Below are 19,113 nucleotides of genomic sequence, written 5' to 3'. Positions count from 1 at the left end.
CATTGGATCCGAACCTGGACTCGGGTTTCCTATTCTTTTAGTATAAAAAAATGAAATAAATTGTGTGGTTGAGCTCGAGCCGATTCGATTTTTTTTCAAACCTGATTTTCACCGATCAAGTTTGGCCCTATAATAAGCATGGATGGACCAAAATCGAGCTGGCTCGGGCCACACAACCCTACTCATTGGTGGTGTTGGCACTAAGTGGAACAGTGAGCACGTACGAAAGGATATTGCGTAGCATGTTGCTAGCATAAACATAAAGGATAAAGTGTTTCTCATTCCATTTGGTTTGATTCGACATGGTCACCCAAAGTAGGACTCCTAATTTTTGATGAATTGTAATGTTAGCATCAATAATTGTTAATCAAAGATGACAAGTTTGCTTATTGGACCCCGCACATGGTTTTTAAAATAAGTACATCAAAGATGATTCAGGGTCAGTCTGTCAGATTTATTGCTGGCAAGTGGCAATGATCTGGGGTCTCAACGGAGGGAAAGGAGGTGCGCTACATCTGTGGCACGTCAGCGTCACGTGCTATGCCCGGCTGGAATCGCTTGACCAGATCCACAGGTTGGCGTGCGACGACCCGCCCACCTGCACGGCGGCCCTCGCCTTCGCCGCTAGCGCGCGCCCGCCGCCGCCTCCCTTGGCCTCCTCCCCGCCGCCCATCACGCTCCGCATGGCCGCCTCCACCACACCCCACCCCACCACGATCTCCTTCTTCGGGCTCTTTGGCAGGACTCCTCGCCAGGAGCTCCTCGTGCGGAGTCGGAGCCGGAGCTGCGGAGCTAATTTTTAGGCTCCGCCATGCAGGTCTAAAACGGCTTCGGCTCCTTCCAAATGTGCCAAAAAATGACTTCGCGATCGATACCATTTGGTGCGGCTTCGGCTCCTCCATGCTTCCGTAAACGCACAGAGCCGGAGCCGGAGCCCTGCCACAGGAGCCCTTCACCGCCTGGTACGTACGTCAGGGGCTCCGTCACCCCGACGCTGACGCCGATGCCCAGCACCTCCACGGCCATCTTCTCGTTCAGGAAGTGGTCCGTGAAGTGCGGCCACGTCACCATCGGCAGCCCGGCGGCGACGGCCTCCAGCGTCGAGTTCCGCCCGCAGTGCGTCACGAACCCGCCCACGGCGTCGTGGGACATGATCAGCAGCTGCGGCGCCCAACCCCGGATCAGCAGGCCCCGCCCCGCGACGCGCGCCTCGAGCTCGCCCAGGAACCCGCGCACCGCGTCGTCTTACTCGTCGGCGTTCCTGAGCTAGCATCCAGATGAACGGGTGCCCCGAAACCTCCAGCCCAAGGCCGAGCTCCACGACCTGCTTCGGTTCCGCCTGCGAGATGCTCCCGAAGCTGACATACACGACGGAGCCCGGCGCCTTGCCGTCGAGCCACCGGTGGCACTCGTCGGGGTCGACGGCGGATGTCCTCAACCCTCTTGACGCCAGTGTCGACGCCAACGTGGTGCGGCTCTGGTGGTAGGTGGACACCGGCCCGACGGTCCAGACCTTCATCTTCCAGGCCGCCGCGTAGCCGGCGACGTACTCCGGCTCCATCTCCAGGACGGTGTTCACGATGACGCCGTCGGCCTCGGCCCGCGCGCGCTCGACGTAGTCGGCGAACTCCTCCCAGCACGGGATTGGGGTCTGCCGGAAGAAACCCGGGGCCTGTGCCCTTGTCACCACGAACCTTTCCTCCAGCCCCGGCACGACGACCGGCTCGTTGGGGTCTTCGACGCCATCCCAGGCGTTGAACCGCTCGAGGTTGTGGTGGCAGAGGAGGCCGAAGGCGCACATGCTGAAGAAGCTGAGCCGCGGGACGCCGAGGTTGGCCGCGAGCTCCGTGGTCCACGGGTGGCAGAAGTCCGACACGACGCAGGTCGGGCGCGGCGCGTGCGAGCGGAGGTAGCTCTCGATCGGCGCGCGGAGGAGCGCCATGGCGCGGTAGTAGTTCCACATGTACATCGCCGGAACAGGTCGCCGGCGTCCGCCCCTTCCGGCAAGCCGGCCCTGGCGTAGTCGAGCGGGAACTCGACGAGCCGGACCTGCAGGCCGGAGGGTCGCTGCTTGTCCTTGGCTAGTCATCCTGGCGTTGTCGTCGAGGCCGAGGCGCCGAGCTGCTAGCTTGACGACACCGTGAGTTATGTGGCCTGATTTTGCGTTGACTCCGATCCTTCCGGTGGCTTTCGCGTCATCTTTTCAGGAAGGGGTGGTCTTGTCCTACGGTTGGTTTGCGCAGTACACGTTGGCTGAGGGCAATTACATTACTACACGTCAGCGGTCTCATAGGTCGTCTCATGCAGTGCCAGTAGTATTTTTGATGATGTGGAGGAGAGAGAACGAGAAGAGAGAAAGAGGTCGTTGCTTCGCGAAACAACCACCTCATGAGCTAAATTGTAGGACTACGAGACAACTTAACGACCATTGTACGAGTTATTGTTGCCATGCAACTCATAATATTTTATTTTTCTTATGCACAAATTAAGAAATTATATACCACTACCAGACAACTTATAGGACAACCCATTGTACGGGTTGTCTGTTGAATTGTCTCAAGATTATGTGTCAATGCATGAGACCGTCTATTAGACGACACCAATGTCCTTGCCCTAACGACCGGCAAGGAATGCTTTTTAAAGTTCCGTCTCATGGAAAATCAAACAGCTCTCACTTCATGGTCATTGTGACCTTATATTTTTATATTTTTATTTTCTGGTGATTTCTCTATCTCTTCTCTACTCCTAAAAAAGCAAAAGTACGTCTTTTCCTCTACTAGCTCATCGTCCCGCGCTAAACTAATTTTCCGCCATCCGCTTTTGAAGCGCCGATCAAGGCCCTTCATCTTGCTGGTCTTATCCGCCTCCCCCAATCCTCCTTCCGCCTCCCATCCACTGCCACCCCGAGCCCCATCCTACGCCCTCTGGTGCGCGCCTCCTCCTGCCACGCCACGCCGCCTCCTGTGCGTCGCCGCCGCACCACCGCTCACTTCGCCGGCCGTGCCATCGCTGCCCGGCCCTCGCGCCTCGAACACCCGAGCCGCCACTGAGCCGCGCCGTGCTCACCGCCACTTGCCCAATACTGAGTCGAAATCGCCCCGCCGCCACCCCTCGAGCGCCATCCTACGCCCTCTGGTCTGCGCCTCCTCCTGCCACGCCGTGTCGCCTCCTGCGCGCCGCCGCCGCACCACCGCTCGCTCTGCCGGCTGCGCATCCGATGTCCCAGCCCTCACGCCTTGGACACCCGAGCCGCCACCAAGCCAAGCCGCACCGTGCTCGCCGCCACCTGCCCAGTCCTGAGTCAAAATCGCCTCGAGACGTTTACATTCATCGACGCCTCTCCGTCATGGCCGATCGCCCGCCGCTCCGCCGCCGTCTTTCATCGATGCCCCGCGGCCATCTTCCATCGACGCCCGCCACCATCAAAGAAAATTGGAGGTTAGAACAGACCAAAATGTCACAGTGTTGTTTAGCTTTTCCGTAAGAATATTTGAACTTGTTTCAATCTCGAACACTATTGTTAGGTTCACCAGGATTTCTCAAACAGAACTTATGAATTGCATTAACCATGTTAAGATAGCAAGAGTATATCAAAGTAAGCGGACAATTTAGCAGTAACTGCTAAAAGCATATAAAAAAGTTGTACTTCCTGTATTGACATGATAATATCAGTGAAGCTAATCCCAGTGCTCTGCTCAAATAGCTCAAGGAAAGCTGATCCCACTGCTTATAATCCTCTATTTCCATTTGGGTGTTATAAAACCTATTCTTCTGACATTATGTCTTAATATAGTGTCCATCCAATACCTGTCACCGTTACCCACATCTTGATTATTTCAATTACTGGCATAGCAGTCATTTGATAAATTGGGTGGTAAACATTTGTGCTGGTGGAGGTAATGTTTATAAATTTGTGTGCACCTAATTGATTCTCTCAGGAAACCATGAGCATGAGAAAAATAGGTGGATATTATACAGTTTGTAGGTGACAGTCATTAAAGGGTTCAATCGCTATCTATATGTGTTTAGAATATCATTACTGTCAAATTCTGTATGTTATGGCTCTGTATCTGAATAATCCATTGTTTCATCTCCATCACGGTATGCTCTCCTCATTCTTGCTTCTTGGGAACGTCAGCGACATCTATGATCCATCAAAGTCCACCCGTGGTAGACATCCGCTTGCAGACATCACCAACACAACACCTCAAGGTGAAATATCGTTTCAATTAAATGTTTCTCTCCTCCGGAGACATTATCTTTTTAATAATGGACTGCTTTGTAGCTAACCAAGCACCACGTGGATGGTGCCCAGATGATGTCGATCCTAATGCTCGTAAGAGGCTGATAGATAGAGAATGGTCTGCAATCATGTCTGATGAAAAAAGAATGGAAAGGAACAAAAAACGTTGTGATTGCTATATGATTAATAACGTTGTAGACAAAGAGAACATTGTAGTCGGAGGGTACTCGATTTTTTCTTGTGTCACTTTGCAACTGATTTGTCATATTCATGTGACTTTATTTACTTTGCAAGTTCAAGTTGTAGGTGGCAGTATATCTATGGTCAAAGATGAAAACGATGACTGGCTACATAGGGGAGATCTGGATAAAAATGATGAACGGCTATGTGAGAGAGATTTGGATAGAAATGACGACTTGATTCATGTATCAGGTGGGCCCAGACGTACCAAGTTCTTTTGCATCTTGCTTGCATTTTATATTACTTTTTTTTTCAATACAGGATTGGATGGAAACGTCCCTTTAAGCAATGATGATCCTTCTTCTTGTAACATCCCTTCCGGTACATTGTCTTCTTGTTACCTTGTTTTGCCAGCTGCCCAGTTCTTCAAATGTAGGTGCTGTCTTTGTAAGTTGTACTACCTGTGCACCTTAAGAAATGTAATGATGTGTTGAAATGCCAATAACCTATCAAGTTCACTGCATATTCAATCTTAGTTCATACGTGTTCCAGGCATTCAGCAATTAAAAGTTAAAACTCAAAAACAGTTGCAATTTTCACACAAATATTGAGTATATGTTAGATTGGAACCAGTCAAAGGTCTCTATGAGATGTTTTTTGGTTGATACCTGATTTTAATATTGTTTATGGCTTCATTCAACTTTTTTTAGTTGAAGCACTGGAACCTGAATGAAAGCTGCAGGATGCCAGGATATGACTGGCGCACGTAGAAATATGTTTGCATTTTGCATAAAGCATGAGAAAAAAATGAAGGTTCCATCGAATCAATTGTATGCAGCCAAACTTAAAATAACATTGTCGTGTTTTATCTTTTTGAGTACTCCTTGATCTGCGATTTTATCTGAGATAAGAGTTTGAATGTTTGGTAAATTGAAAAGGCATGCTTGTGATATACTCAGATGCACCACTTAATGAGGAACTTTGCGGCAATGAATTCCCTTTATCTGGGTGGTGATGAGCTATATATGGTTTCTTCAGTGTTACATTTGTTGCCATTGGGAACCAAGTTAGAATGCGTGTATTTTTTTTTAAAGTTGGAGCACTGGGATCTGAACAAAATGATGATTTCAGTGTAGTATTACATCTCACCAAGTTGTCTTATTGGTTTTCTGTCATAGAATTCTGTACAAAATTTGATTTGGATCCAATGAAATGCTCTTGCTTCAAATAGGATCATTGTCATTGTCTCTTCTATACTGTCATAATGGAGGTCTTTTGCTGTAAACATTGCTATCATATCAGCAGTAAATTCTATGCTAACCATATCAGGTTGAGTCAATTATCTGTCTCATTTATTGGTGATGATGTCTAAATATGATTTGGTGACATACTGATACATTTGACTGACACAGGGCTTGGCTGCCCTATCCACCATCTAGTCAAAATAAAGGGAATCAGGAAGGCCATACTTGTAGATAATCAACTTTGCGAACAAAACAGATCTGATTAATTTTGTTGAATCATCAATGTGTGAAACAGAAAAAAGATAATGACCAGTGTGTCGAATAAAACAAAAGATTGTGAATATTTGATTTACCATTATTTTATTTCATAGATGTAGGTACCGGGTATTGATCCACGAAGATGATATTCTTAGTGACATGTGGGACAATTGCGTTGATAGTTGTATTAGCCCTGTGGTAGGAGGTAATTCAACCGCAGTGTTCAGGGATTATAGTACATTTTCTATATAAGATATTTCCATTGGACGTTTATACATTTGTTTTCTGATGTATACAAATGGGCACGTCAATTTAAGTATATGAGGACGATCACAGCACTGGAACTGGATTCATACCGGTTGAACAAACAGGTAACTTCCTTTTCAAATTCCCAGCAAAAACATTTCTTACATCGTTCCGTCTCTTATAATTAGTTAAATTGAAGGAGTTAAATTTGTCTATCCATATTGGTCATGAACTTGTGTTTGCTCCTGGTGATTGCAGAAACTGTTTACATGATGTGAAGTGATGGAACTGTACAACTATCATTTGCCTTCTAAAACTCTTAATTAATACTATTTTTGTTATTCTCTCAATATCAAGTAGTGGTTTTGATATCTTATTTACAGTACTACCAAAATAGATATATTGGCATCTTATTCCGACTAATACCTAAAATGGTCTGTTACTCTCAACTGGACGCATCCTAATGCACTAAACACCTTAACCCCAAATCATGGTAGGTGTTGTAGATGAAGCAGGTTCCATGGACGATAATGACCCCTCGCCTAACGAGCGTAGGCGTAGAAGGGATAGGGCACGGAGGGCGGCAATGTCTCCTGGGCAGAGGGCTATAATAAATAAGAGGCGGTGTAATTCATATTCTGCAAATTCTGCAAAGAGATTATTTAGGACGCCACAAGACAATATAGAAAAAAGAAGACAGATCAACAGAGACTATAGAAATAGGGTTAATGAATGACGGGCGAGCAATTTGCATCCCGACTCTATTACAATGGCAAGCCCTCACTTTACCCCAGAGTTGGTTTTCCCTCCTGCTGATAAATCACCATTAAGAATAACGGACGAGATGGAAATCCTCCTTGTAAACGGCAGGCCTGTTTACATCCAATCAGTCGTGGATAAATCCCCTGGAGTCATTACCCCCCAACTGGTCCCTGCAAACCACACCATCCATAGCAAGCCTGTGACTCCTGGAATTAAGAATTCATGCCTAAACCGGCGTAATCAAATGTTTGAAGCAACCATTGGCAAGAATACCAAATGGCCTGCTGGTGAAAATATCAATTATACGAGCCAGCTGACTCAAACGTCTTTTGTCATGGACAACGATAATTAGCTCACATCCTTTGCCCACCTTGGTATTTGTGTATTCTATTATTATGATATTTAAAGTAACCTACATCTATCCTACTGCTATTCTACTACTAAAGGTGGCACCCAAACGGATGCTCGCGACTCCCATCCCTTCACTGAATCTAATGTATTTGGAGCGGGTAAAAAGAAATTCACTTTGATTATTTGTCAATACTGGTTCTATGTCTCACCCGCAATTCATCTTTCGCAGAAAATACTAGGCCTGCACCTAAAGACGCTACAGGTACTTAGACACAGCCATCTGTTGTTGACGAGTCAATGCCTGCACATGGTGGACAGGCAGGGACACATGCCTCTATGGAAGAGGACAGTAAATGTTGCACGTGCTTCCTTCATGCTATTATTTTACCTATGTAAATACGTTTGTCTCATCACTCATGTGCCAATGTAGCATCAGATTGCGATGAGAATATTATATTTGAGGACGACGAGGAAGAGGATGAGGGGAACCTTTTTGGAGGCCAAGGTTCACCCTGGCGCATCTATGTGATGCTTGACTTATCTTATTTCCAAAATATAACACTTCATACTCGTGCTAATGATTAGAACCTGATGATTGGGAAGCTGAGGAGGATGTCGATCTCGAGACGGCTAATGAAGATCCCAACAAACTCAATGAACCGGATCCATACGATGCGGTTTATGCCAATGTCCCTGACGAGACGCACATGCTCAAGCCAGAGGATAGCTGCGAGCACTGCGATGCAAAGAAGTTTGAGTCCGAGCCACCTGGATTTTGTTGTCATAGTGGAAAGATTCATCTTTCCACCCCTGAGACACCACTGGAACTCGTGAGATTGCGGTCGAGCTCAGACGCTAATGCTAGGCATTTCCGTGCTCACATCAGATATTACAATGGCCACTTTTCTATATTGTAAACTTGATCGTGTGACCACTGACATGAGAAACTATGGAATTTACACATTTTGTTCTCATTGCCAAATCTACCATAACATATGATCATTTGGTAAAGGGGATGGTCACGAACCTGGACACCTCGAGCTTTATTTTTATGACGACGATTCGTCTCTTGAGCATAAGCTCTGCAAGTGCCGTGAGAAGTCTACCCAAGAAGATAGGGAGGTCATCCAGAGGCTAAAAGACATCTTACATGGCATTAATCCCTACTCAAAGAATCTTAGGAGTATGGGCTAGGTTGACAACCTTGAGGATTACCATGTCGAGTTGAACCTTGACCAACGGCTGGACCAGAGAACATATAACGTGCCATTAACGTCAGAGGTTGCTGCCGTTTGGATTGAGGGGAGCAAGCGTCGGGGCCAGTTCAATAATAGTGTTGTCCTCCAAGGGAAGGATAGATCGATCCATGACATTCGGTCCTATCATGGGTGCTACGACGCTCTCTCATACCCGTTATTCTTTCCAAGAGGTGAGCTCGGGTGGCACAACTGCATTCCAAACGTTGGTGTGACTAAGGCTGAAATCAATAAAGCTCGAGCGACCTGCAAGGCGCGTGCTGATGGTGGTGGCGACGATGATGCTGGTAAATTCAGATGTCTTTATAGTGTCTTACAAAAATTAGACAAATGTTCTGCATGTCGTCAATCACGGTACTAACATGAATAATGTTTATGTTTGTAGGGTCTGCTGGAAATAAATGTGTCTCCGTGTGTGATTACTATTGCTACAAATTCCAGATGCGGCCTGGGATTTTTAATCCAATACTATACGGCAAGCATCTATTCCAGCAGTTTGCTGTTGACACCTATGTCTAGAATACATCCACAACAATCAGGACACTCTTAGGGCTAACCTGTACCAAGGTTTGGTTGACAGCTAGCGTACGGGGGTGGAAGACGCTGATGAGGTTGGCAAGCGTACTGTGTTGTCACCAACTTTCATCGGAGGGCCCCGTAATATGAGGCGTTGATACATGGACGCGATGGCTCTGGTGCGAAAGTTTGGTAAACCGGATATCTTCCTCACAATGACATGCAATCCTAATTGGGATGAGATCAAGAACGAGCTTTATCCCTGCTAGAGTCCACAGGACCGTCCAGATCTTGTAACTCGAGTGTTCAGGGTGAAGTTGGAGGAGCTCAAAAGGATGTTGATGGAAAAAGACATACTTGGCAAGGTTCGTGCATTCGTATATGTCCTGGAGTTCCAGAAGAGGGGCTTGCCACATGCACACTTTTTTGCTAATAATGCAAACAAAGTACAAGATCACGTGCCCCGAGCAGTATGACCTACTTATCTCTGCTGAGCTACCAAACAAGAAGAAGTACCCCGACCACTACAGGATGGTGACGAAGCATATTATGCATGGCCCATGTAGGACGCTAAATCCATTATGTCCATGCACAAGGGGACGTACTTCATGCAAGAATCATTACCCGCGGCCATTCCGCGATTCAACATCGCAAGGTAAGGATTCATACCCCATCTATCGGCGGCGCGATGATGGTCGTAAGGAATTAATTTGAGGTCACATCTTGGACAATCAGTGGGTCGTCCCATACAACCCATGCCTTCTGCGTACTTTCAATTGCCACATCAATGTTGAGGCATGTAGTAGCATTAGATCCGTGAAATACCTATTTAAATACATGTACAAGGGCCATGACAGAGCATCTGTGGCTGTTAGGGAGGTTGAAAAAAAGACAACAACGGCAACGTTGATGAGATCATGCAGTATAGAGAGGCCCGGTGGGTGACACCTCCAGAAGCGATGTGGAGGATATATGGCTTTGACTTGAGCAAGAACCATCCAACAGTGGAGCAGCTGCAGCTTCATCTTCCCGACATGCATATGGTTACATATCATAAATGGGACAAGATCGAACGGGTTGTCAAGCATCCAAGTGCCGACAAGTCAATGCTGACAGCGTATTTTGACTACAACAGGCTTCATGAGGAAGCTCGAGGAATCTTGTACCATGACTTTCCAGAGCATTATACTTGGGAGTCTAATGGTAAATTTTGGAAACCAAGGAGAAACGTTGTGTACCAGGTTGGGAGACTCGTATCGGCTCATCCGGCTGAGGGGGAACGCTACTTTCTTTGGGTTCTCCTGAACCATGTTGCTGGGGCTACTTCATACAGGGACCTGAGGACTGTTGATGGTGTGCTCCTACCCTCGTTCCGTGAAGCTGTGGAGAGGCGAGGCCTAATCGAAGAAGATAATACACTTGAGGAGTGTCTTACTGAAAACAGTTTGTTCCATATGCCATCCACATTGTGTAGGTTATTCGCGACAATATTGGTATTCTGCGAGCTAAATGATGTGTTTGGGTTGTGGACAAAACACCTTGACACAATGTCAGAAGACTGCAGGCGCAACAATCCAAACCCGAGTCTGGTGGAACAGATGGTTCTGATAGACATTAGGAACATGTTGCAATCTATGGGGAAGGACATAAGGTTGTTCCCTCTCCCAGGAATTGACAACGCATATCGCGCTAGCGGTATCCCTCATGAGATATTTGAGGAGGCAATCATTGACCAGAATCCGGAAGATGTGGGACTATCCGATTCCCTAAACGAGGAGTAGAGGGCTGCCTACGAAGAAATAATGTTCAAAGTGGACACCGAACGAGGTGGTTTGTTCTTTGTGGATGGACCTGTTGGAGGTATGCCCTAGAGGCAATCATAGAGATGATGATATTTCATTTGTATCCATGATTTATATTGTGTTCCTTAAATATCCATTAAAGGCTACTTGAATTGATTTGCAATTATGTGAATTGTGTGTGAAACTCTTTACTTGTATGGTTATTCTAAAATTATCCCTAGTCGGAGTTCATGTGAGGACACACATGAATATTAGACTAGCACATGCATTAGTTGATGACTATGTTTCACAAGTCATGGACATGGAGATGTTGAACTAATAATGTGGGCACATGTGAAGACATGTGCTAGGACTGACCGAACACGAGAAGTAGTTCTCTCTTTAAACAACATATATGCTTTATCCTTAGACCTGAGATTGTCGCATGTATTCAAGATGTGGATCGACCTACTTAGGGGCTATCAAACGCTACGCCGTAACAGGGTAGTTATAAAGGTAGCTTTCGGGTTTGTCAAGAAGCATGCTATGAGACATGATCAATCAAGATAGGATTTGCCCCTCTCTGATTGAGAGTGATATCTCTGGGCCCCTCAAGTGATCGGATCCGAAAATGCATGGCCATGCTACGTACGGTTAAGAGTTAACCTACAAAGGGATTCCGAATCACAGGATCGAGAAAGAGCGGTCGGCTTGAAGCTAGACCAAATATCGTGAGGCAAAGGGAATAGCATGTATATTATGTTGTGATGGTTCGTCTGATATGATCTTCGTGTGTGTATAGGAGTTGGCACGTCTTGCTAGAGGCCGCTACCGACTATTGGGCTGAGTAGGAGTACTCGGGCCATGTCTATACGTATCCGAACCCATAGGGTCGCACACTTAAGGGGCTGGAAGCCCAATTCGGATGTGATCCGAGTTGGATTAGGTTTAGAAGTACTAATGGGCCTCGAACCTAGAGGCCCGTTAGGAACCTCTATAAATAGAGGGGTGGAGGTGCCCTAGGGTTTACACCTTTTTGGCGAAACACATCTGCCGCGCCTCCCACGCCCTCGCCTGTTGCAACTCGCGGATCTAGCACTTCGGCTTGCGATGCTTCCTCCCTGCACGTGTGGATACCTTGGAGGTGTTGCGCCTGCAGCACTTGGACGAGCCGCCGACGAGCCACGACGAGCCACGACAAGCCGCCGACGAGCCGCCGACAAGCCGCGGCACGAGGGAGATCTTGCTGCACGTGGACGAACTGCTGGACGTCGACGTGATCGACTTTGTACGACTACGCTGATCCACTTCGCTGCATCAACGCGAATCTACATCTTCCGCACCAGTAGTGCGTCGAGTGGTAATCCCATGATCCTTATATGGCAGTTTTCCTGGTTTACGCGGTAGAAATTTTTTGATTTGCGCTAGTGTAGCCTACCTCGTATCCCAACAGGACCTAGCGGCACAGGAAAGATATTTTTGTACAGGGCACTTCTCGGAACCCTTCGCAGTTAGAACAAGCTTGCCATTGCTGCAGCTACATCTGGTGTCGCAGCATCTATAATGCCTGGTGGGAGGACGGCCCACTCATGTTTCAAGATACCCCTTACTCTTGAGGATGGCGGTTTTTGTAGTTTCACCAAACAAAGTGGTACTGCAAAGCTGCTGCAGTAAGTGTCTCTCATCATTTGGGACGAGGTGCCTATGGCAAAGAGGCAAGCTATTGAAGCCCTAGACAACAGCCTACGTGATATAATAGGATGATAGGATCTGCCGTTTGGTGGGAAGACTATTGTCTTTGGAGGGGATTTCAGACAGGTCCTCCCTGTTGTACGAAAAGGATCCATGACTCAGATAGTCGATGCTTCTCTATGGAGGTCGTATCTTTGGGAATCCATGTGTTACCTTAAGCTCGTGCGCAACATGAGGGTGCAGAGTGACCCGTGGTTTGTGGAATATCTACTGCGTATTGGTGGTGGCACGGAGGAGGTTAACGGAGATGGTAATGTATGTCTTCCTGACGATATATGTGTCTCGTACTCTAAGGATTCTGAGAAAGATCTTTACAGGTTAATTGAATGCATCTTTCCAAACCTCAATGCAAACATGACGAACAAGGATTACATCACCTCCAGAGCGATTCTATCCACACGTAATGATTGGGTGGACAATATTAATACGAAGATGATCGGCATGTTCCAGGGTGGGGAGATGGTGTACCATAGTTTCGACTCCACGATTGATGATCCGCATAACTACTATCCGTCGGAGTTCCTTAACACATTGACTCCCAACGGGCTTCCTCCACATTTGCTAAAGCTTAAGATCGGCTTCCCAATCATATTGCTTAGGAATATCGACCCTGCGAATGGGCTGTGCAATGGTACAAGGCTAGTGGTTCGAGGCTTCCAAAGAAATTCGATCGATGCTGAAATTGTGCTGGGACAGCATGCCGGAAAGAGGGTTTTCCTTCCTCGAATACCGTTGTGCCCCTCTGATGATGAGATGTTCCCATTCCAATTTAAGAGGAAGCAGTTCCCTATTAGGCTCAGCTTCGCCATGACAGTGAACAAGTCACAGGGCCAAACTATACCAAATGTGGGTGTGTACCTGCCCGCCCCTGTATTCTCTCATGGTCAGTTGTATGTTGCTATGTCTAGAGCCACAGCCAGAACGAATATCAAGATCCTCGCCCTCCCGCCTAACGCAGAGGCATACGAGGAACAAACTAAAAAGAAGGAAAAGAAAAAAAGATTATAGGAAAGTGAAAGGCCAGGGTAATCAAAATAACAATGAAAAAAGGTACATCAGTGAAGAAGAAAAGGGTACCAACTGTAGATGGCACTTATACAAAGAATATTGTCTACAAGGAGGTTCTAACACCATAGGCGAGGTAATATAATGATTATTCGTGCGTGTCTTACATTTTCATTTATTTTTTAAAAATACTAAACTCATCAATTCCATGTTTCTTGCTCTTACTAGGTAATTTTAAATGCTTTGCCATACGCTGCATCGATAATTTGCATCCACATGAGCTACTAATTATCAAGTCAAGTGTTTAGGTTGAAGTGATTGCTTAATTCTGTCACATGATGTCACTGCATGGGAAATTCCATGTATACTGAAAAACTGAATTACATCACATAATTATACATGACGTTTGGGACATGCTAATTAGTTCAATATTTTTGTTTCTTCAAACTCTTCTCTGTTTTTTGTGCTGCCTGTTTGAACTTATTTGTAAATTTGACACATATTCCAAGACATACATTTCTTCTAGGAAGGATCTTCTTTTATATGATGATATGGCCGAGGCTGATCCTTTGCCAGAGGTTTCCTTTACCTCTGTTAGGCATTGAAGTGTAGCCACAGGGAAGAACTTCAGCAATGTTTCCAGCTAAATTAAAAGGGTAAGAAAAAGGTAAGGCCCAGCTTTTCATAGATATTTGACATTCAATAACTGAAAAGTTCAACAATCATCCACAGACCAGTGGTGACTCAAAGATGAATCCAACAGGGATCCATGATAAGAAAGCATGGAGTGTCCCCAATGTAGCACGGATGAGCTCTGATCTTTGTGTTGCAGATAGGACATACAAGCATAGCTCATGAATGAGCCAGAACTCACTGAACAAAGAACATTTGGTTACTAAGTTAAAACAGAAGCATTCCTGCTGAAAGCATACAAAATGTCAAGTAAACATTCTTCATGAATAACTATCTATAAAGCAGAACCTCCAAGGTAGCCAAGAAAATATAGAAGTTGAGAACAAATCCAACCTATTAAGCGAAGACTTCAATTCTTTAATCTTTTGTCGTGTCATTTCACCTCTTGAGAAGACAAAATTTCTTCGCTTAGAAGCTGCAGGTTGTTGAATTGAACAGTCAACATGTAAATTAAACATTCGAGAAAATGTGAAAAATGATAAAAGTAGAGAATCTTGACTTGCCTTTAATATAGCCATACAATTTTCACATATTGTTTCACTACTCTTTGCAACTGCAACAAGATCAGGGATGAAGGATGCCCACCTGGCAGGCCACTCATGTTTTAGGACCTATTACAATGCAAGGATGCCTTAAAAAATTGAGTTATACAGATTGTTTTGGATGATTGCCGGAATAAAAGTTCTTTTGCTTGTCCTGAGGTGAGCTAAAAGTTTGTGCAACTATCTCCTCATAACGTTAGAAGATGCTAATTATAACCACCCATGTTTTTTTAGTCGCCTCATATTAATTTGTTACTTTTTTTCAGCATTTTAAGCTTCTCCTGGCATCGTCAGACCTTGAGATAGTTGTAGCAGCTTTGGAAACTCTTGCTGCATTGGTGAAAATAAATCCTTCAAAGTTGCATATGAATGGAAAGCTAATTACCTGTGGAGCTATAAACACCCATCTTCTATCAACCTGTTAATTTAGGATACTTCTGCCACGTTGTGCACTGCAAGGGGTGCAGGTCCAGCATCAAGAAGTACACCTCGCTCAAGAACACCTTTGCCATCCTTGCTGCTGCGGTGGCCGTGGCTGCATCCATCCTAGGGGCGACCAGGCAATGGAAGGCTATCTTGCTGGCGGCGTCGGCCATGCTAGCCATGGCGTCTTATGCGTGTGACGCAGTGCTTTCTTTGATAACAACAAACTTCATTAGGAATCATAGGAGGCTATAAAGACTGTAGCTGAACTGTTTTTAGTAGGTACAGGGAAAATGGAGGAAAGGGCTCCTCTTGCTCTTTGCATATTTGTATCTGATAAATGATTGATCTTTTGGCAATCTAAAGCTTCATGTCAGCAGCAGATGATACTTCTGCACTTTGTATATTTGTATGTAATATAAATGAGTAATGATTTGGCAATCTAAATTGAAAAATATCAGCAGCAAACGATATGAGGATTAGACTTTAAATCTTCTGTGAAAATACATAGTCATGCAGGAAGGTTCAGAGACATAGGAAACTGCCAGTGCATCGCCAACGGAGCCAATTCTGAGTGGCATTGCACCAATCAGCCCAGGATAGGGTCGAGAATGGCAGAGCACACCCGAGTTGTTCCATGGCCCCCAAGCAATCGAGCTGAGGAAGCACTGAAGGCACCACAGGAGGCAACTCTACTGCCGGGCTGGGCCGTCCTCCACAGGCCTGAGGATTATACAATACGTTGGCCCAGTGGCGGACCCAAGACTTTTCTGGAGCCTGGCGCATAAGAGTCGATAATACGGTTGGAGTCTGGGTTTGACGTACTGAGTTGAGCTGCCAACGATCCAGCCTCCATGGCATTTTGTTCACAGGCGCTCAGGTAGGGAGCCCGAGCAGGTGCCCAGTGTCGATGGGCCTTGAGTCCACCCCTACGTTGGCCTGTTGGTTTGGCTCCTATATTTAACTATGCCACCGCCCCGTAACAAACACGGACGCTGTCGCACAAGGCTGTTTCCTTTCTTTCCTTTTTCTAGCCACCGCCATAACAAACTCACCGCGGCCGTCGCACACGCACACGCCCGAGACAAACCCGTCGCTTGCCCTGCGCCGTCGTTGCTCGCCCTGCGCCTCCGCTGACCTCATCGTTGGGTAATTGTTGACCATCAGTAAGGACGCATGCCATCCATTATATACTTCTCCTGAAGCTTTCTCATCACCTACTCCCTGACCTCGCTACTAGACCAACGTCGATCTGTTGTGAAGCTGAACGCTTGGTTGCGAACTGCACCGGAAGGTTGGAGGGTGCCGTGTGAGCGGCGGCATTGCAGCTCAAGTGTGAGTTCTCGTTACCCTCTGTTAATCATGTTCACGTAGATTAGATCATGATTAGGCCTAATTAGACATGATTATACCAAGAGGTTGTCGGATATGGCATCCGTTATGTTAATTAATCTGTTAATCATGTTCATTATGATTAGATCATAATTAGGCCTAATCAGACATGATTATACCCAAGAAGGTTCTCGGATATGGCATATGTTATGTTAATTAATCAAGAATAGTCTAGGTTAGACCCTAATAGCTTCGGGTTAATCACCCTATCCTAATTAAGTTGAAATTACCCACTGTGTTTTAGGCAATGAAAATTATCCATTGTTAGTTCCATAATTAACCATTGTTAGTACCAATTCCTTGCAATTAGCACCTATGCTTCGATGGGATAAGAGTAAGAGAGAGGAGTGTCTAGGAGTAGGCAGTAGCAGCTAGCATCTTTTTAATTGGAGGAGCAGTAGATTCAGTCGTATTGTAAGTCAGATTGGTAAAACATGTACATGAATGATATATATATATATATATATATATATAACAAGGGTACATATTTATTGTAACTATGGAACAGTACACCGAAGTGATAAGCTCCTCTACCATTATTCCTTCATCTCTCCTAACGAATAAGACTCATTGCAGTACAAATGTTCAACTTGCAGTTATCCAGCTATGGGTTCCTCCTACATGTCGCTTTCGAGGAAGAGGGTAACCTTACCTACACCGCTGATATCCTTGCCCGCACCGACAACGAACAGGTATGATACTCATAATTTTTGAAGCGTTAGAAATTTCATTTGAATGATGACATCAGTTTTTATCTCGTACGCTATGATGCACCCTCGCATTATATATGTATAAAATCTCGGAATTATAGGTGGGTTGAGTTTCATGAGGTTGAGCTGGAACACATCTTCTGGAGATGGGATGTGAGTGCCATGGTTTTCTGGAAACATACGAGAGTATGGAGGATAGGAGTATTTACGCGTAATATTGGTTGATGAGCAGGTGCTTCAATCATCCGTCTGCTTCTTTTTTTATATGCATGTGTAATTAGGTGGATGCATTGTGGTTTCACTGCAAACTACTGATGTATGTTGGCTACAATGTTTGTGCAGGGCACCAAGATGGGGGTAGTTGCGTGCGGCAACCATCATATGATGTTCAACAATGTGCTCATTGAAGGTGAAACATATGACTTTTTGGGAGTGTACTTTACGCCAACTTATATGGATCCCATTCCCAATATGTACTATCTGTGTGAATACAACGCTGTCGTTCTTTTACCGAACATTGTAATCAAGACTCCACAGAGGCCCATCTGGATTTCAGAGTGTCCTCATGCCTTTAGAGAATTCGAGGATGTATACCATCAGCCAGTAGATACTTTTGTAGGTGACTCATCAATTTATACCCGCTTTCATTTAACAAAATATGATGTCCTTGGTTTCACACTAAAATGCAAAGCATATAGGTTCAAGATGTCATAGGCGTGGTTGTATATGCGTCTGAGATCCAAGATAGGGGTGACTTCCGGAGGCGACCTAACAGGCACGTGGTAATCATGAATCAAAGGTACGTGTATTTATGTACATATGAAATTATCTGTCGTGGGTTGATTGGAATTAATGTTGTTGCTTGTAGGAAAAACTTCATCATAATCCACGTGAACGACCCATACCTTCAACGCCACATATGGGAGTGGCGCCACGCGGCTTAATTCAAGACATTAGCTGCCCTCCATATCAAGATATCTAGGATGCGAGGTATGACATTATCAATGAGCACTCAGTTTTGTTAATAAAATTAACAATATATTTAACTATTAATTCTTTAAATTCATGTATCCCCTTGCCTGTTTAAGTTTTTAATTTAGTTTCCCTTTGCCTGTTAGGTGGAGTGACTACTACATATTATAGTCAAATTATTTTTTCTCCCATCTGTTCTGATGCGTATGATTTGAAAGGTAACATATTTTTGTGCTCAATAACTTCGTTTCACTGAAGTTATATAGTTTCAATCTCTGATTTTTGTGCTGCAGACCTATGCAAATGGATACGTGCTGAACGGAAACAAATTACAAAGATGGCATGTGCCCTTACATTAGCTATCATCAACAAGTAATAATGTTAGGATGCTCAGCAACTCTGTGTTGTGTTTCAAAGTTTGGATGTTCACGACATATTTAATCATATTTTTCGAGGATTTTCCTTATATGAACTTTTTAGACAGTGACCATGTACCATGACCTTTTTATTAACCTCTCAGAGGAAATTATAAATATAATGCTTTATTAACTAACTGATAATTGAGTCATGTAAACTTTATTTATCCTTAAATTTCTTAATTTGGTGATCTTCTGTACCTGATGATCTCACAAAGAAGATTTGTTGCAACTCAATACAAGCGCCAAAGATGATCGCTACCTCAGTTACAAAAGGCATGGAATCCATAAGGAACTCTATTAGGAAGCTCGACCACAGAGATGTCTGAATAACAAACGGGAACCGTTTGTCAAGTTTGTTTGTTTTATAC

The 19,113-nt window shown here is 45.1% G+C and overlaps 1 protein-coding gene and 1 pseudogene across 1 annotated transcript; one reads left to right on the top strand and one right to left on the bottom strand.

The window, feature by feature from the left end:
• Positions 1 to 260: 260 nt before the first annotated feature.
• Positions 261 to 3,122, bottom strand: LOC117853371 (UDP-glycosyltransferase 73D1-like; annotated as a pseudogene).
• Positions 3,123 to 12,760: 9,638 nt separating this feature from the next.
• Positions 12,761 to 13,597, top strand: LOC117853370 (uncharacterized). Its single transcript, XM_034735751.1, has one exon. The coding sequence runs from the start codon at positions 12,761 to 12,763 to the stop codon at positions 13,595 to 13,597; it is 837 nt and encodes a 278-aa protein (XP_034591642.1).
• Positions 13,598 to 19,113: the final 5,516 nt, after the last annotated feature.

The sequence above is a fragment of the Setaria viridis genome, chromosome 4, assembly GCF_005286985.2.
Source record: "Setaria viridis chromosome 4, Setaria_viridis_v4.0, whole genome shotgun sequence".
Taxonomy (NCBI): domain Eukaryota; kingdom Viridiplantae; phylum Streptophyta; class Magnoliopsida; order Poales; family Poaceae; genus Setaria; species Setaria viridis.
Note: the sequence above shows the minus strand (reverse complement) of the source record. Positions and strands in the feature narration are given on the sequence as shown.

Excerpts from the sequence above, each read along its gene's own strand:
- LOC117853370 (XM_034735751.1), top strand. The coding sequence starts at position 12,761 with ATGAGGGTGCAGAGTGACCCGTGGTTTGTGGAATATCTACTGCGTATT.